Source organism: Leopardus geoffroyi, chromosome E1 (assembly GCF_018350155.1).
Source record: "Leopardus geoffroyi isolate Oge1 chromosome E1, O.geoffroyi_Oge1_pat1.0, whole genome shotgun sequence".
Taxonomy (NCBI): Eukaryota; Metazoa; Chordata; class Mammalia; order Carnivora; family Felidae; genus Leopardus; species Leopardus geoffroyi.
Window position 1 is genome coordinate 44430816 of NC_059330.1, and position 18822 is coordinate 44449637.

The 18822-nt window shown below is 53.9% G+C and overlaps 1 protein-coding gene across 3 annotated transcripts in view; it reads right to left on the reverse strand.

Annotated features, from left to right (window-relative positions):
• Positions 1-18822, reverse strand: part of CRHR1 (corticotropin releasing hormone receptor 1) — a 46156-nt gene that overhangs the window by 15884 nt on the left and 11450 nt on the right. For 2 of the 3 annotated variants that reach the window (XM_045489319.1, XM_045489321.1), the window contains exons 2-3: positions 9294-9381; positions 735-890 (exon numbers count right to left, since the gene is read on the reverse strand). In XM_045489319.1, the coding sequence (XP_045345275.1) occupies positions 735-890; positions 9294-9381 (244 nt within the window). The remainder of the gene's footprint in view (positions 1-734; positions 891-9293; positions 9382-18822) is intronic. The other variant, XM_045489320.1, reaches the window with a different exon arrangement.

Consider the following 18822-nt stretch of genomic DNA (forward strand, 5'->3'; position numbering starts at 1 on the left):
GGGACCCCCACCCTCCCCTCAGATGGGACAGGGCCCCTGGCCCACAGCTGCTGTTCTCCTGATAAGCAGGAGCTGTGAGTCATTGGCAGGGGAGAGCAAATTAGTTCTGAGGGTGACAGGTAGGGTAGCAAGTTGCTGCAAAGCCTGGAGGTGGAGGCTCAGGGCCTCAGGGTAGCGAGCTGTTTACATGGGGATCGAGTATCCAACAGACCCTGGGCAGTTCTCCCCCACTCCCAGCAGACCTGTGGGCTTGCATGCCAGGCCAAACGCCCTGCCCGTGGACCTAAAACTGAGCCTCCTGCAGGGGTTTGGTCTGCAGGGCCCTGGACAGACCTCCTAACCTCTCTGAGCTCAAAGTTGGGGCTATTCTGGAGATTTCTGCCCTACCTCATAGGGTTGTGGCAGGCTTATCCCAACTAACCCAGTCTGTCAACTGCAGAAGAAAGTGTCACACAGACGTGCAGGCCAGCTCCAGCTTCACCTCTTACCAGCTGGTGAACTTGGGGAAGTCCCCTAACCTCTCTGAGCCTTGGAAGCCTTGGTATATGATGAAAACTGGATAGTTATATATAGCATCTTCCAGGGATAGTATGGGAATTAGCAATAAAGAGCACAGAGCTGGACTTTGGTAAATGGTGGTTGTATCCATGAGAGGTATTATGGTATTGCCCTTATCGTTATTATCTCCCCCCGCCACCTCCAACAAGTCCCAAGCTCTTCCCATCCTGTCCCACCTCGGCAGATGGTCCGCCCTCCAGAGGCTTCCTTACTTGTGGTGTTGTAGCGGACACCGTAGAAATAGGCAGGGCAGGGTCGAACCACCAGCTGCCCCGCAGGGCTCCGGGGCCAGCAGGTGCCAATGAGGTCCACGGATGCATTGCATTGCAGTCCTGGGGGGCAGAGACAGCTGGTGAGGCAGAGCAAGATCCCTACTCCGGTGTCCTATCCACCTGCCCACACTCACCCATCAACTGGGAACAAGATGGGAGCAATGACCCCAGTGTAGAGATGAGCTCACCCTATGCAGGGGAGACATCAGGGAAAGCAATCTGAATTTGATGCTATGACACTAGGGAGCCAGTGTGGGTTCTAGAGTAGAGGAGGAACAGAGACAGTTGAAGGTGGTGTTAAAAGCTGAGGTCTTGGCTGGCATTTGGAGAAAATGCTGGAGATGCTTCAGCTCCTCTGCTCTGTAGCCTGAAGACACTTCTCTTGGCCCCTCATTTGGTATAGATTGGACCTCTGAGACTTCGCAGTCTGGAACAGCCTGGAACCTTGATCTAGCCCCCTCACACATGTACGGAACCAAATCACATCTGCTCTGGCTCCGAAGTTGGCCCAGCTTCTCCCTGGCCTGATAACCACACTTACTGAATGCATAGTGTTTGTGCTCTAGACTGTGCGGGGCCCTAAGAGAGGACTGATTGCGAAGGGAACTATGGGGAGAAGACGGAAGGAGACACCACCTCCGGGAGTGGGAAGCAGCCTGGAACACTGGCTTTTGACTGGGCTCTGCCACTAATTTGCTGTGTGGCCACAGGCCTGTCGCTTGCTCTCTCTAAGCCTTCGTGTCTTTAGAGTGAAATTAAGAAGTTGGATCTGATCGGAAATTCTTAATCTCAGTCTACTGGAAGCTTTAAGGGTTTGTAGAGACTGAAATTAAATGAAAAAAAAAAAATTGGTGTATACATGCATCTTAATTGGGAAAGGGACCATGGCCTTCACTAGATTCTCAAAGAGGTCTGTGACTCAAAAAAGCACGTCAAAACCCCCTTCCCAATATTTTCCCTTTGTTGAAGAGCTTTTTGGAGAGGAGCGTGCGTGTGTGTGTATGTATGTGCGTCTGTTGGGGCAGAGCTGGGCCACAGTAATGCTTCTGGAACGAGTCGGAAGGCTTTTGGTCTCTAGTGGGTGGAGGCTGGGCCGAGGGTGGTCCTCGCACCCCTCCTGACGCTGTCCCTTCCTTCTCTGCCTTTTGATGCCCTCTTCCACATAAGGTTGGCACACCAGTCCTGTTGAGAGCCAGTGTGCCCATCCTGACGGGAGGGGGTTAATAATTCTGGAGACTGGCACAAGAAGGCACGGGCAAACCAGGGAGAGCCGTGAACCAACGCAAGGGCAGCCTCTTCAGGGCCAGGCGTCGGCAGCTGCCAAGCTCTGGCTGGGCCCACCTGCCATCATCTCCTCCTCAGATTAGCCTGTAACTCAGTCTCTCAGGAAACAGCCTGGGTTAGGGTGGTGTCCTTTAGCACTCCTGAGTGGCACTCGTACCCACTGCTGGTGTTTCTTGCTCATCAAAGCAATTCAGAGGCGTTCCTACGAATCAGGGCTTAGGGACAGAGGCCTTGAGGCCAAGTGGTTTAATTGAGAGAGGAAGAAGTCTGGATCGGGGCTGACTGGACATGAGGAGAAGGCGGGCCAGGCCAAGCCTCGGTATTGTGCCACAGTAGAGCCTCTGTGAGTGGTTGCTGGCGGGGGGGGGGGGGGTGGGGACGGGGAGGGGAGTGAGGAAAGCAGGTTGAGATTTTAATCTCTCCTGGGTCGTGCCTGTAGTGCCGAGCCCAGAGGAGGGGGAAGCTGGAGGCAGGTGGCCATGGGGAGGGAGGGATAATATCATGGGCCATGCTCTGCCTTTTCAAGGCCCATCTTCGTCTATTTCATTGATCCTCATCCACCCTGCCATGTCCTTAGTCCCTTTTTACAGATGAGGAAACTGAGGCACAGGGAAGCTAAGGGACTTGCTCGAAGTCATGAGTCAATGAGCAAAAGAACCAAGAAACGTAGCTGGGTGTTTTCGACGCCAACCCACGTATTCTTTCTACGCCACATTTTGTGCCAATAAGGGGAGGGGAGAAAGTCAAGGAGACAGCAGGGAAGGGAGCAACGTTTTTGAGGGCTGTGTTCGCCAAGCACCGGCCAGGTACTTTGCATATACCCTCCGATTTAACGACACCATTGTACCTTCCTCGGACAGTTGTTCCTTCGCTCACCCACTCATTCATTCGCAGTGTCTCCTGAGCTGGGCACGGGGGAGACTAAATGGAATGTCACGTGTGGCAGCATCTGGAACTCGTCTAATGTGCTCTCTCAGTGTAAGGTCTAGATCCTACCCCTCTCCCTGTCCTTCTCTCTTCTGCCTTGGCCATTTCCCCGGAGCCCTTTTGGCAAAGAACAGAGGGCAGGCAGAACTGGACATGAGCCACAGCCGGGGCCAGACTAGAGCCAAGGCAGAAACTGGCTACTAGGCAGATGGCCCTTCTGACCTCGAGGACCAGGTACCAGCCAATGGCCAGAGCCCTGCTCCTTCCACAGCTGGTGGGGAGGTATGGGGTGGAAGTGGACACAGCAGACATTATTTGCCCCTGGTCTGGTATAGATTAGGAGTCGGTAGCACCTACTACAGGTCTCACACCGCCTGCTAACACGAGTGCTCATTCCGTTTCACAGGGAAGGAAACCGGGGCCCGAGCAAACTGTTTATGCAGAGTTCCACAAACACTGGGAAGCAGAAGTAGGGTTTGAACACTGGCTGTTGACACCTGCCCAGGGCTCTTCCCACTGCACCACAGAAGTCCCCGGTCTGGGTCACTGGCCCTCATAGCATTTGGTTGCACCATCTCTGGCCCCTGCTTGCTCAGTGCCTCTCTCCCACTCTCTCTCCCTGCCTCCCCCCTGCAGCTCACAGAAGGCGGGGGGACATGACCTTTACATGAAGAGCCCAGAAAATCCTAGAGGGAATGAACGTCTGTGCGAATCAGGAAGAAAGGTAGGGAGAGGCTGCAAGAAGGAAGAAGAGAAGCCACCACCCAGCCTACCAGCGGGGGGCCTGAACTGGGCCCAAGGGCGGCTTGGGGGCGTGGCCATACGGGGGCGGGGTCAGATGCACAAGGCCAATCAGGAGCGGCGGCGGGGCTCAGGCTGGGAGACCCCAGCAGGAGAATTAAGGGGATTGGCCTTGTGGTTGCTGGGGAGGGACGAAGGGATAGGCAGTAAAAGAGGAGGAAAAGGAGGCTGGAAGAGGAGAGGCGGGGACCCAGAAGTCGAGGGTAGGGAGGAGGCGCGAATAGGGCCTCAGGCGCCGAACCTGGCACAGCCCACTTTTCGCCTTCCCGCAAAGTGCTCTACCTCTTTGGGGCCACAGCCCTCGGTGGCTCACGCAGGGATTCCAGCTCACCGCTCTGCGGACACGTGGTCCCTGAGGATCGGGCAGAGCCCGGGCCTCCAAGGAAGGGTGTGTAGGACTTGGCGAGCAGGGGAAGCAACATTTGTTGAACACTGCTGTATACCCTGCAGTGTGAAGGGTGCTTCGGGAAATTCACGCCGCTAATTCAATCCTTTTAACCACTTGAAGGGAAGGAAAGGGGGGGGAGGAGTGGTGGGAGCAAGTGGGGACGGAGAGCGGGGAGAGAGGAAATAGGAGACACTGGGAGCAAAACAGGGAAAGGCAGACAGAAAGCCAGGAGGAAAAGGTACAGGGAGAAGTAATTCCAGAGGTGCTGGGGACGGGGAGGGAGTGGATCTCCTAGGAGAAGGAAGGAAGGGAAGTTTCTGTGTCACTCAGCATGGGGGCTACACGGGCCTAGAGGTCAGGGCTGTTGGACTCTGATTCTTGAGCCAATGTCCCCTCCAGGTCCCGCTGGCACAAACGCCCAATCCCTCCTGCTCTCCTGGCGGGTGTTTTCCCGCTTGGATATCATAGTTCTGGGGTGAGGAGCGGTTTGGACCGGAGTAACCCAGCCTTGCAAATAGCCAGGTGGATTCCCCAGCCTGGAGCAGGAAGCCTGAGCTATTATTTTAAGTCAACTCCTCCCCACACCGTCCTGTCCCAGGACGCCCCTCCTGGCCAATTAAGTTATAGATGGGGAGGAACGATGATTTTGCTCTTTATTCAACAAGTTTTTACCAACCATCTAAGAAGTTTTCTAGGAGCTGGGGACACAGTACCTGTTTTAGGGGCTGAGAATACAGTAATGAATAAACTAAGTGCCCTGCTCTTAGTTGGGGGGGGGGAGGTAGGGGGTGTGGCAAACAGACAGACAGATAGACAGACATATCTGTGAAGCAGTGAGAAATGCTATGAAGAAAAAGCAAGCAGGACAAGGAGATAAAGACGGCCAGGACAGCTATTTTAATTTGGTGCCAACATTTAGGCAGACAGACCTACAGGAAGAGAGAGAGGGAGCCATGTGCACATCTGGGGGAAGAGTGTTCTAGGAAGAAGTAACAGCAAACACAGAGGCCCTGAGGCTAGCGTGTACTTGGCATGTCTGGAGTGTTAACATTCCTATAACTTGGTGGCTCACCCCTTCCTGAGGCAGCCAGATCCCTTCAGAGTTTTGTTCTGGAGGCAGGGGTGGAGCTAAGCGGGCTAAAGTAATGCACAAAACTTTCCTGTATCTTCCTCCACCCCCACATATGCATCCTCCGATGCTCACTGGAGCACTGCGGTCAGACTGTCCCAAATCCGTGCAAATGGAGGGAAGAGGGGAAAGGAACCATGTGGGGGGCTCCTCCCTGCCTCTGACAAAATCCCTGCTGAATCAGGGTCCTGGGGGGCCTGTTCTAACAACAGATGAGAACCCTTTGAAGGTGGCCTACTTAATGCTTGTGCACAATCGGGTGCGGGTTCCTCCCCCCCCCCCCCCCCCGCCCCGATTACATAATTCCTCTCCCAGCAGGCTCAGGGTCCAAAAGCACTCAGCAGATCCTAGATACCTTCAGAAGGCAACCTGAATCTGGTTCCTGTCCCCAGTTATTTTGGGTCTTCCCATCAGCGGCTTCTGAATGAACCACAGTAGGTGGGCACTTAGCGACAGCCCCGCCGTTGTGAGGTCTAAGCTCAAGAGAGGGACTCGGCCAAGGCTCGCCAGAGTGGGAGCAGCCGGGCAGCCCACGGGAAGCCTCTGAAACACACATGCTCGTCCATTCAGAGGAAGGCGCAGTCGGGATGAATGTGCAGGGGTTTCGCCCGGGTCAGCCGGCACGGGGAAGGTGGCAGAGGGCAGGCAGAGAGTCCTGGTCTTGTTTCGGCCGCCTTGTGGTTGGGCTGCCTCGTTTTGGGCTGGACAGAACAGAAAGATACCTCCGCAGGGTATGCGATTCATCAGGACAAGTGGGCGGGAGCCTCCTGTCCCGTGGGTTTGCAGGCTCTCCATTTTTGCATTCCCGGCTCCTAGCACAGTGCCAGGCGCATTGTAGGTCCTGAGGGAAATCGGGGGCTGTGTGTAAACCCACTATGGGTATGGCAAACTGCAGGGGTGACTCTGCACACTCAGATGACCGACCACCCCGGGGCCTGGGGACCGTGGTTCTCCGGGTAGCCACATACGTGGCAGCCCATTGGGTTCAAATCTTGGGGCTACGGCTGAGTAACTGTGTGTGCTTGGGCAAGTGACTTAACCTCTCTGAGCCTTAGGTTCCTCTTCCGTAAAATGAGGATAAAATACTTCCTGACAATACTGTTGTGATGACTGAATGAGATTGAAGTACTCAGAATGGGGTCTGACACATAGTAGGCACTAAATAACCATAAGCTATTGTTAATTATTGTTAACATTCAGGACCTTAAGACGGGATAGGAACTGATGACCCTGGATCCTTGTCAACAATATCATTTCATTTGTCTCCGATGTCACTAGTCAATAATTCTATTACTTTCTGGCATTGCCACTTTCATGCCATGATTTTATGAGTTTCCAAGTCTATGATGAGCTTTGGCCCTGGGGACCCACCCTCTCCCTGCTCCTGGCATGTGAGAGGACCCCCAAAGGCCCCAGCTCAGTGCCAGCCTCCCCGGCCAGACGCCCATCCATCTGTCCTGGTCCCTCCACCCCACCCTCACCATCTGTCTCTACCAGTGCCCATCGGTCTGGGTAGGTCTTGGCACTGGAAGATAAATAGCTTGTTATCAGAGGCTGTTGTGGAGGGTGATGGATTATATGCCATGAAGCCAGCCAGGCTGGGCTGGGCTGAGGGTAGGGGCACAGAGTACAAATCACTGGGGAATGAACAATATTCATCATGGCCCGTTGCCTCCCAGGACAGGTGACACCAGCGTGGGCTCAGAGATGTCACTCCTCCAGGGCACAACAAGCAGGTTAATGGGGGCTGACCTGGCCCCAGTGCACGGGGAGCTGTGGGCAGGACCTTTCATCTCAGACTCAGCCTGGTCTCTTCCCTCCCTGTCTCTCTTTGCTAGAACTCCAGGCTCTTGCTCAAGAATGTTCCTCTCCCCCATGGCCTAGCTTAGCCAACTTTTACAGCCAGATGCTCTGGGCTCCCGGAACCTCCCCAGGCTTCCTCTTCCCGTCTCATTCCACCAAACCCACCTGCTGGTCTTCAGTCAACTCTAGCTTTGGCTCAGAGCATTGGCTCTTCTCTGCCGGCTCATACCCACAGTCTCTCAGAGACTCACTGTGAAACCTACTCCTTCAGGAAGCCTTCCTGGATTCATACCACCCCTGGTCTATCCTCCCTGCCACCTTCATCGTAGTGAGGAATTCATGGCTCAATGCCAGCTATACAGTAAGCACTTTCAAAAGCCTGCTCGTGTTACCAACGATAATAAATAATACTCAGTAGTGGGGCGCCTGGGTGGCTCAGCTGGTTAAGCATCCGACTTCAGCTCAGGTCACGATCTCACCGCTCATGAGTTCGCGCCCCATGTCAGGCTCTGTGCTGAGAGCTCAGAGCCTGGAGCCTGCTTCCGATTCTGCGTCTCCCTCTCTCCCTTCCCCTCACCCACTCACGTGCTGTCTCTTTCTCTCAAAAATAAATAAACTTAAAAAAAAAAAAATACCCGGTAGTGGTATGGCTCTCTATAGTTTGTGACATATTGCCACAAAACTTAGTGCATTTAATTGTTACAGATCCTTGGGAGTTAACACCCCTCCCTGACTTTACAGTCTGGGCAAAGTGAGGCCCAAGGGGGTCAAGGGCATACTCATTCCTGTGGCTACTAGAAGGGTCCCTGGGGCAGAAGGACAGGACGGTGCCACTTTAAGCATGGACCCAGTTAGCCTTCTCCAAGCCCAGTGCTCTTCCTCTCCCCTCCCCAGGCTCCCCCCACAGTAAAAGACCAGCAGGCCAGGAGGCAGCCGCTCCGAGGTGTGGAAGCCTCCTCTCCCCGCAGGCCCAGGATCGGAAACCAATGCCTTCTGCTTCCCGGCTGGTGCACAGCGTCCACCTCCCTGCCAGCACGCCCCTTGCGTTTTGCTCCATAGTACATGTGATGTGGGCCTGACTCCCAGACCAGACCGTGAGCCCCTTTTTGTCCCTCTCATGCTTTGCATGGGGCCCGGGACACAGTAGCTGCTCAATTAATGAGTTGGGTTGAATCAAGGGGAGACCCGAAGAGGAAACCGAGTCACCAAAGAACAGCGAGCCTCCCAAAGACCCTCGGGTGCAGGGGCCCCCCCTCACCTTCGTGGGCAGCAGCACCCCCAGGACCCTGGTTAGAGTGGCCGGGGTGAGGGTTCGGGGCCCACACCCGAAGCTGGCAAAGACGTGGCCTCAGAAACCAAAGACCTGGCTCTCCCGTGCGTCAGTCTCCTCACCTGTACAAATGCCGAGTCTTAAACTCTTGTGAGAAGTAAGATAATCATCCCAAAGGGCTTTGTCAATGGTGTGCGTATACAAGTCATTAGTAATATCTGCAATTATGCAGTAGTTTCTACTGAGGAGGCATAGAGCACGGGGTTAAAAAGTGTATCTGGGAGCCAGGCCGCCTAGGCTCAAATCCTGGCTCTGGGACTTACTCGTTTTTCCCTGAGCCTCAGTTTCCTTAGGTGTAAGTGAAAATGGGGGTAACGTATCTCAAATGCCTCCAACAGTACCTGGCGTGTAGGTAGCACCCTACGGTATTGCGCTTTGGGCATTTTTAGCAGCACAAAAGAGCAGCCTTGACTTCCTCGCGGGTGCCTGAGTCACCGCCCAGCCCTCCGCTCTGTTGGTTCTCACGGCGAGGGCTGGGGCGACTTCCCCTGTGGCCCACCCCAGAGCCGGGGAGATAACTGTGTGGCGCGCTTGCCACACGACCCTCCTGTGCCCATGGTAGATGCTGTGATCTCACCGCAGCTCTCCTTCCCACCCTACTGACGCCAACTTTAGCACGCTCCTCCCACAGTGCTCTGCGGAGACCTGACAAATTGCGGGCAGCTCTAGAGAGGAAATCCCTCTGCTGCCCCTGCCTTAGGGCATGGCTCTGTGTGCAGGCCCTGGGGGACCCGGGGGCGGGGAGGGGGTGGGGGGCTGTGGTGACCTGGGATCTTGCAGGATCAGGGGAGGGGGACTCACCGGAGATATTGCTGGCCAGGGACAGGCTCTCGCAGGGCTGGTCCTGGAAGGAGGCGGAGATGGCGTTCAGCCCCAGGAGGAGAAGGGCCTGTGGACACAGGGAGACGAGGGACAGGGTGAGACCGTGCCGTGAGCTTCCTGCTTCCCCTCGCTTCTGTCTCATGCATGTCTCTTCCCAGACACCCCATCCCACCTTGCCCTCCCCCTGCCCCCATGTCGTCTGTGCCTGGAAGGGCTTGGAAGGGAGGCTGGTAACAAGAGCGGGAGCCCAAGTTCCCAGGACAATGGTGAACCTTCTCTCTGACATTCACTGAGGCTGTGCCCGGGGCAGCCACCTCCATCCCCATGGGATCCCAAGGATGACCCAACTGTGTCCCAACACACACACACACACACACACACACACACTCACACACTCACACCCGCCTGCTGAGCACTTGGGGGCTCACAGATATTCTTTTTTTTTTTTTTTTTTTTTCAACGTTTATTTATTTTTGGGACAGAGAGAGACAGAGCATGAACGGGGGAAGGGCAGAGAGAGAGGGAGACACAGAATCGGAAACAGGCTCCAGGCTCTGAGCCATCAGCCCAGAGCCCGACGCGGGGCTCGAACTCCCGGACCGCGAGATCGTGACCTGGCTGAAGTCGGACGCTTAACCGACTGCGCCACCCAGGCGCCCCCACAGATATTCTTTAATAGTGCACCTGCCGGCCTCCCTCCCGGGCTGCAGGCGGTCGGGCCCAGTTTAACGAGCTTCAGGCTCTCATCCCCACCCAGCTAATTACCAGTCGCTACAAATTGTGCCTCCAGGTTCATGGAGCCCTTTTACATCTGCCATGGTACTTAACTCTCCCTAGGGCTGGCATGGCTGTCCCCATTTGCAGATGAGGAAACTGAGTGAAGGGGTACTTGTGTCTGGAAAGGGGGCCTGCCTTATTCCAGGGAGAACTTTTGCCCCTTATCCTCCCCGGGGGCTCCCTGTCACTCTGATTCCAGAATTTCAGGTCACTTGGGAGGAGAGTGGCATGGGCCCCACACCAGGAGGGCTGCCCCTTCAACTAGCACCTTCCCACCATCATTGCGTCCCCTTTGAGGTCACCACCCTCCCACGGATTTAGAATCAAAAGAGACATGGCATCCAGCCCTGTGTTGCCAGGGGCAGGTTACTTGGCCTCTCTGGGCCTCGGTTTCCTCACCTGTAAATGGCCCTCCCTCCCAGGTTCCCACGACGCAGTGTGTATACAGAAGTCCTCTGTTCACTGCATTCAAACGTGCTGACATTACACTGTGTTTCAGGTCTACAACAGGCACTCAACAGGTCACGTTGATTGTTATTGAGTCACAGGTTAGTGGCAAGGCAGTTGTCTCCCCTGGGACTTGATTTTCAAGGGTATTAAGAAGCACATTGAGGGCTGGGGGCAGGGGGCGGGCATCGTAACCAGCCTCCTCCTTCCATCTGTTGGACGTGGGTGCCGAAGTCCAGCAAAGCTCTGTCTGCCTTTTTAAATTTCTTTCAATGTTTATTCATTTATTTTGAGAGAGAATGAGAGGGGGAGGGGCAGGAAGGGGGGAGAGAGTCTCACACAGGCGAGCCTGACACGGGGCTTGATCTCACGACCGTGAGATCATGACCTGAGCCCGAATCAAGAGTTGGATGCTTAACCGACTGACCCACCCAGGCACCCCTCAAAAACTTTTTTGAAAAGACAAACTCAGTAACAGTCTGGGCATATTGGAGCTTGGGGTAAAAGGGAAAATCAGTGATAATATTAAAATATTGTTTATCATGATTATGAGATTTTGGACACCCTTACATTTTGTGCTTGGGGAGAATGCCTCACTTGCCTCACCCAAGTCCCGGCCCTGCCCTGAGCTCCCCAAGCTGGATACCCCCTATCCCATCCCTCCCCATGTTGTATATCTTCCCTTCCCTTGGACTCCTCCCCACTCGCCCTTTCGAACCTCAGGACCTTCCCCCAGTCCTCAGAAGCAACCTGACCTGCCCTTTCCCAGAGGCGAGCCTTCCCTGCTCACTAGCCATGAATATCTGCTCCCACCCTGCCCCCCCATTAGTGCCACCCACCTGCCCCGGGACCTGCTCCTCCCCACTCCTGTCTCATGATAGAGGCGGGCTCTGCTCCCTTCACTCCTACCTTCCATCCCAACGTGGAATCGAATGCTCCCCACTTCTGGTCGGAGTCTGTCCTGCCCCCAACCTCCTGCAGGAAGCCCCCCCTTGACCTAATGGTTCACCCACATGTCCCCTCATCGCTGTGTCCTTAGTGAGCCTTGTTTATTCCAGTCCCTTGCTGGACTCGTGTCACACTCCTGTCACATCATGGGGGTCTTTCTGTTCTTGCTGGGCCAAGCTCCAGGCTAACAAGCACACCCCCAGCCCTGTACCCCCCATCCCCAGTCTGTGCCCAGCACTCGGGACGCTCAGCTAACTGGCTCTTAGGACTTGGGAGTGATTAGAACAAACCCATTCATCTGTCTGGCCCCAAGGAACTTCCAACACCTTATTAATCAGTAATTAAACTTCGCAGCCCCCAAAGAGATGGGGAACTATCTTTACCCTCGTTTTCCAAATGAAAACGCAGAAGGAGAGGGAGAGAAGAGGGAGCCACTAGCCCAGCCAGCGGCTCTTGCTAGCTAAGCAAACAGCAGTGTCCTCGCTGACGAACCCTGTCCTCAGCTCAGCACAGGCAGCAGGGACCCAGCGCTCTCTCTCTCTCTCTCTCTCTGCCTCCACCACCTCCAACACACACACACACACACACACACACACACACACACAATGGAAGTGAGGCCCCAGAGCCAGTCGCAGGCCACTTAAAGAAACTGGAAACGCCCTATTTGAAAGTAGCAGCCCCGCCACCAGACATTCCGCCATCGTCCTTCTAATCCTGAAGCCGTGCTTTGTGCTCGTGCCCTGGTCTTTCAGACCCCCCTCGAAAGTACACCGTGTTCTAGCCACATTGAATCACTTGTCCCTGCCCAGCCGCGGGATCCCGCTACAGTCCACGCACCTTTGACCCTGCATTTCTTGGCCCGCGCACCCCCCTCCTGGCCCACCGCCTCACCTGGTGAGCCCCGCAGTCCCGGAAAGCCAGTTCCGGAACCCTCCCCGTGGCAGCTCCTTCCCCAGCACTCCAAAGCAAAGCAACTCAGTCCCCTGTCGATGTGCCCATGTCAGCATGCGCTGAACCCGGGTGCTCACGAGGGTCACGAACCTCTGGCTGGTCCTCAATGCCCGGAATCACCTCGCTCCAAAGCACTCACTCCCCTCGGTTCTGATTAATGGCAAATACATAGGCAGGAAGGTCTTAGCTTGGCACCTTTACGTCCTAGGGTTCACGGAGGAGCAGAGCGAATCCAGATTCATCACGACACCAGACCACATGCCGTGCAAAGGACAAAGGGCTAGCCTGTCCTTGGCTGGCTGCCTGTAACCCCAGTCCTTCCATTTCCTCGCAGGTGATGGCTCCCAAAGGCATTTTCTACCAACAGGGTTTGCACCATGCAAAGAAAAAAACGCTTCTTAAAATTCCTGAATCACCCTCTCCTCTCGGGAAAGGTTGGCTCTGTACAGAATCGGTGCCTGTGCCACGTTTTTCTCTGAGGAAGGGTCTGTAAAGGCTTCTGGCTCATTCCTCAATCCACTTCCATGAACACTTCCAGAGTTTTCCTGTGTATTTCTCCCCCCCCCCCACATTGATCTCCTCTTCAACATTCACCAGATTTCTAGCTCCATCCACAAGTAATTATTGCATGAGAGGAACAGGCCCCCAGAATTTCCAGGATATTGTTTGTTTCCTTCCAAGGCTGAGAGTTCTTTTCTTTTAAATTTTTTTTAATGTTTCTTTATTTTTGAGAGACAGAGACAGAGAGTGGAGGGGTGGGGGCAGAGAGAGAAGGAGGCACAGAATCTAAAGGAGGCTCCAGGCTTTGAGCTGTCAGCACAGAGCCTGACGCGGGGCTCGAACTCACGGACTGCGAGATCATGACCTGAGCCGAAGTCAGGCGCTCAACCGACTGAGCCACCCAGGCGCCCCTTTTGTTTCTTAACTTTTACTTATTTTTATTTTTTTGAGAGAGAGCGAGAGAGCATGTGCAAGCAGGGGAGGGGCAGAGAGAGAGGGAGACCCAGAATCCGAAGCAGGCTCCAGGCTCTGAGCTGTCAGCACAGAGCCTGACGCGGGGCTCGAACCCACAAGCCGCGAGATCATGACCTGAGCCACAATCGAGAGTTGGAGGCTTAGCTGACTGAGCACCCAGGCGCCCCTAAGGCTGTGAGTTCTTTTTTTTTTTTTTTTTAATTTTTTTTTTCAACGTTTATTTATTTTTGGGACAGAGAGAGACAGAGCATGAACGGGGGCGGGGCAGAGAGAGAGGGAGACACAGAATCGGAAACAGGCTCCAGGCTCTGAGCCATCAGCCCAGAGCCCGACACGGGGCTCGAACTCCCGGACCGCGAGATGGTGACCTGGCTGAAGTCGGACGCTTAACCGACTGCGCCACCCAGGCGCCCCAGGCTGTGAGTTCTTAATCTGGGGTCCACGAGCAACACGAGGAGGTGTGAAACCCTGTAATTAAATGCACCGTGTTGTAGGTCTTGACAGCCATTTTCCCAGGGAGGGCACAGAGCTCCCTCCACTGCTCAGGGAGGTCTACCACCCAAAATACATAGCCAGAGCTTACGGTGGGTGAGGTCACATCAGAGGTCCAGCCCTCCACCAAATGGGACCAAAAGTGATTTTGGCCTAGGACCGCCACTTTCTGGGGCCGCTCTGCTAGCTTCTCCCCTCGGTCATTAACTCCGGCTGCTGGCTCTCCTTTCAGAACCATTTCTGACAAGCCGAGTGTTTAGGACTTTATGAGGTTTACTATTTCCCAACAGGTGGTAGAGAAAACCAAAATGGCACCAGGAACCTGAAGCTGGCGAAGTGCTAGGCTCACTCACTAGGTGATGCCTCGCTTCTGTACAGAAGCCCGGCAGTTCCAAGGCCCCAAATAAAACCTGCGCCTCAGTGACAAATTCCTCCATTCACCAAGGAGCCAAACCTTGGACATTAAATCTGAGAAGGCCAAGGGTGCGTTGCCGCTGGATTTACAGCATGACTGTCCAAGGACCCAGTGGGTCCCTGTTCCAAGGGAACTGGAACAATGCCCCAAGGAAGGAGCACTGTTCCAAGGAAAGCATGTGGGGCAGGTCTCATGCTCTCTGTTTTATAGGGGTTTATGGTAGAACGCAAGGTCCTAGAGCTGTTTTTAGCAGCTGGGTGGGGGCTAGGATCCAGGGGGCAGGCCACCTGGGTCTGATTTTCAAGCGGATAGTAGCTGGAGGAAGGCGGATGGCCCAGATCAGGACAGGGCATGGAAAGAAGGGATGGGCAGAGGAGAGGGAAGGGTGCAGGGGCTCTCAGAGAGGGAGGGTGGGGGGTGGGAGTCTGACAGCTGCTGCCCGTGTCCCACCCCCAGGCCAGCGCAGTGGCTGGAATTGAAGCTGCCATCCCAATTCCCAGTGTGACTCTGGCATAAAGGTTAATCACACCCAGAAATGCTTATTAGAGACCATAAATAACTATGCTGCCGAAGCTCAATTCGCTCTTTAAGGCACCAAAGTGCAATTTCCTTTGATGGGATGATTGGGTGATTAACCTTTTAGGGAGGGTCCGGAAGGGCCACTGGAGGGAGAAGAGGGGTGGCCTGGAGGTGCGGGGGGTTGCCCCCACCACCCAGGAGTTCACGAAAAGCAAGGAGAAGGGCCTGCCTCCCCTCCCCCCACCACCCTGCCACCCTCATGACTACCTCTGATGCTGGGCTTGGGACGGCCCCCAGGAAAACCTCTTTTAGGGGCCAGGGACAAAGCCATAGCCACATTCCAGAGTGATCCCTCCACAGGATCCCTCCTGCTTCTGCTGAGTTCTGAGCCCAGTCCTGCCACTGATTTTGTGACTTTGGGTGAGTCACCTGGGCCTCTAGGCAATGCGGTCTTTCCTACCTGTACCCCAGGGAGGTGGGCCACTTGGGGAAAACAGAGAGAGAGATCACTTCTGAAACTTCAAGTTCTCTGCGTGTGTCCATGGACCGAGTCCATAATTCGGTCACTCTGGGCCTCAGAATCTTCCTTGATTATCGAGAGAGTTGAACTAACACAAGCCTCTCTCTCTATATATATATATAGACGATAATGTCTTTATCCATTCATTCAATGGACACTTAGGCTGTTTCCACGTCTCCACTATTGTAAATAATGCTGCCATGAGCATGGGGCGGGGGGGTACAGATCTTAGAGATAATGATTTCATTTCCTTTAGATATGCATCCAGAAAGTGGAATTCTTGGCCCATACAAAAGCTCTATTTCTAATTTTTTGAGGAACCTCCATACTGTTTTCCACAGCGGCGGACCCAATTTACATTCCCAGCGACAGTGTATGGAGGTTCCTTGCCCTCCGCATCCTTGCCAATAGTTGTTACTTCTTGTCTTTTTGATGGTACTTATTCTAGAAGACGATACCTCACTGTGGTTTTGATTAGCGTTTCCCTGATGATGAGTGAGCACCTTTTCATGCACCTGCTGGCCATTTCAATACCTTCTTTGGAAAAATGCCTATTCAGGTCCTTTGTCCATTTTAATTGGATTACTTGTGTTTGTTTGTTTGTTTTTGTTTTTTGTTCTTTGGGTTTTTTTTTGTTTGTTTTTTTTGTTTGTTTTTTTGCTAGTGAGTTGGACACATTCCTTATCTTTTTTTAGATATTAGCCTCTTATCAGGTACCTGGTTTGCAAGGTACTGCCTGTTTTAAGTAAAGCCAAGAGAAGAAAATCTAAATGTGAAAAAGAGGAAGGTCATAAATCAGGATTCCTTTAAAAAGCTAGCTCCCCTGTTGCATTTAAAAACTGGGATCTGGTTTGTAGAAGCAAAACATACGCCCAGGCAACTCTTCAGAGGCAGGTCTGTGCCTACAGGGCAGAGATCTATAGACACAGAGTGATGGTGGTGGGGAGAGGCAGGGCCCACGTGCAATTGTGGTTTCCGCCCTGCACAGAGGTGCCAAACAGAGGGGTCACCGGGGGCTAGAATTGCAGGCTGTGCACGAGCAGAACTGAGACCCTCCGGGGTGCATTTTCTGACCCACGCAGAGGTGCTCTGGACACCAGCCGGGGTAAAAATAGACTTGGAACAAAGGACAGTGAGGCCACGTGCCCTTTCTCGGCCCTCGTGACTGCCCAGGGCCTTTGCCCCCTCAGCAGCCTCCGCTCCCCATCCTGCCCAGGCCAGGTCCTCCCACGACAGCCTCTTTTTGTAACAGCCACAGCCTGTCCCCACCTCAAGGCAAAGAGCCTGTGTGTTTCCCCAAAAGTGGGTGGGTTGGGAAAGATTATTTTAGGCAGACGAGAAATAATTTATTGTTACATTTAATTAACTGAAATTGCTGTTGTGCAGAGAGGAAAAAATGGAAAGGAAAATCTCCTGCCTACAGATCAGGGAGGGGGGATTTCTGGGGTGTTCCTCGCCCCCACGCCTTCTCCCTGGGGTCCTGGGCTCAAGGTGTGCCCTGCCCCCTCCCCTTGCTGCTTCTCTCAGCACAGCCGAAAGCACCGGGTGCCTGCTTCACCCACCCCAGGGGCAGCAAGGACCTACAAGACCCCAGCTCTGGATGTACACAGACCCTTCCAAAGATTCCAGGTATACTGGCCATTGGATTATAAGCACCCCGAGGGCAGGGTCTCTGTTTGGCTGACTTTGTACCCACGGGGGGGCCTGGCACAGAGTAGGTCCCACTATGCATTGAACGAATAAATGACTGACTGAATGAATGAACAGGCAGGTTTTTACTCTCTGTCTCCTTTGACCACAAGTTCCTGTAATTATCCCCACCAGGACATTTCCTATTTCCCGTTCGCCAGCATCTCTTTTCCTCTAGCCGCGAGGAGCTCTCTCTTGGACGCTTAGCTCTTAGTTCCTTAGAGGGGTGCTCTGAAGGCAAAAACATTTTGGGGTGGGCAGTGCAGGGCTGAGATCCTGTTCTGACTCTGGCGAACTTGTTCCATGGACAAGTCATTCCCCTGCCCCCTTTCCTGCCTCGGTTTCCTCATCTGTCAAATGAGGAGGGCAGTGTGTTCCCTACATTCCTTTCCAGGTCCGAATATGCTCTGCCTTCAGGATATACGGGAGAGTAGAAATCAGATCTCCAACTCCAGCGCCAGAAAATTCCACATGGGAATCTTTTATCTGCCCCTTCCTTCCTGTGTGACCTTGGGTGACTTAACTTCTCTGAGCCTCAGTTTCCCCATCTATGAATGGGGCTAATAAGGATGAAATAGTTACACCCTAAAGCTCTTGAAGAGATTCAACAACAGGGTGCATTTAAAACAGCCTGGGGGGGGGGGTGCCTGAGTGGCTCAGTCGGTTAAGCATCCGACTTCGGCTCAGGTCACGATCTCACGATCCGATCCGTGAGTTTGAGCCCCGCGTCGGGCTCTGTGCTGACGGCTCAGAGCCTGGAGCCTGTTTCAGATTCTGTGTCTCCCTCTCTCTCTGACCCTCCCCCGTTCATGCTCTGTCTCTCTCTGTCTCAAAAATAAGTAAACGTTAAAAAAAAATTTTTTTTAAACAGCCTGGGGCCGAACACATGGTAAGCCGTTAACGATCGGTTATGAGAACCATTATTGACTTGGTGCAAGTGGCTTCCTTCCTGACTTGGCCCTCCTGTCCGGAAGTTCCTGGACTGGTCCCCCGGGGCCACCCAGGGCAGGCGCACCCACTTTCCACCAGTACTCTGTTCCTAGCCGCCAGCATCCACCTGTGAACGTGTGTGGTGGGGATTCGCTGGGCACAGGGAAGGGAGGTGGGGGGCGGCAGTGCCCGGAACATGGCATCGGTCCCATCCCGGTCTGCTCTCCTTTCTGCTGCTTTTGCCTTTGTTCTCACCCTCTCTTGGTAGGATTCCCCCTTAGGTCCACTCATTAGTATTTTCCCACAGCTCATGCCTCTCATCCTCCCTGCCCCTTTCCACCCACCATCCCCTCTCTGTCCTGGTCTCAACCTCCCCAGCTCTCTTAGTCTTCACGAGTCTCCATTTCCCTTCCTTCCTTCCTTCCTTCCTTCCTTCCTTCTTTCCCTCCTTCCTTCCTTCCTTTCCTCCTTCTTTCCCTCCTTCCTTCCTTCCTTTCCTCCTTCCTTCCTTCTTTCCTTCCTTCCCTCCTTTCTTCCTTCCTTCCCTCCTTTCTTCCTTCCTTCCCTCCTTCTTTCCTTCCTTCCCTCCTTCTTTCCTTCCTTCCTTCCCTCCTTCCTTCCCTCCTTCTTTCCTTCCTTCCTTCCTTCCCTCCTTCCTTCCATTTCCCTCCCTACTCCTTTTCTTCCTTCTTCCTTTCCTCTAAATTCTAGCTTTTACTGAAGGCTTGCACGGTGCCAGACTCTCATTTTTCTCTTTTAATCCTTCTGGACCCCAATAGGTGGAGCCTTTATTCTCTTCCCACTGCACGATGACAAACTGATGCATGCACGGTTGGTAACTTGCT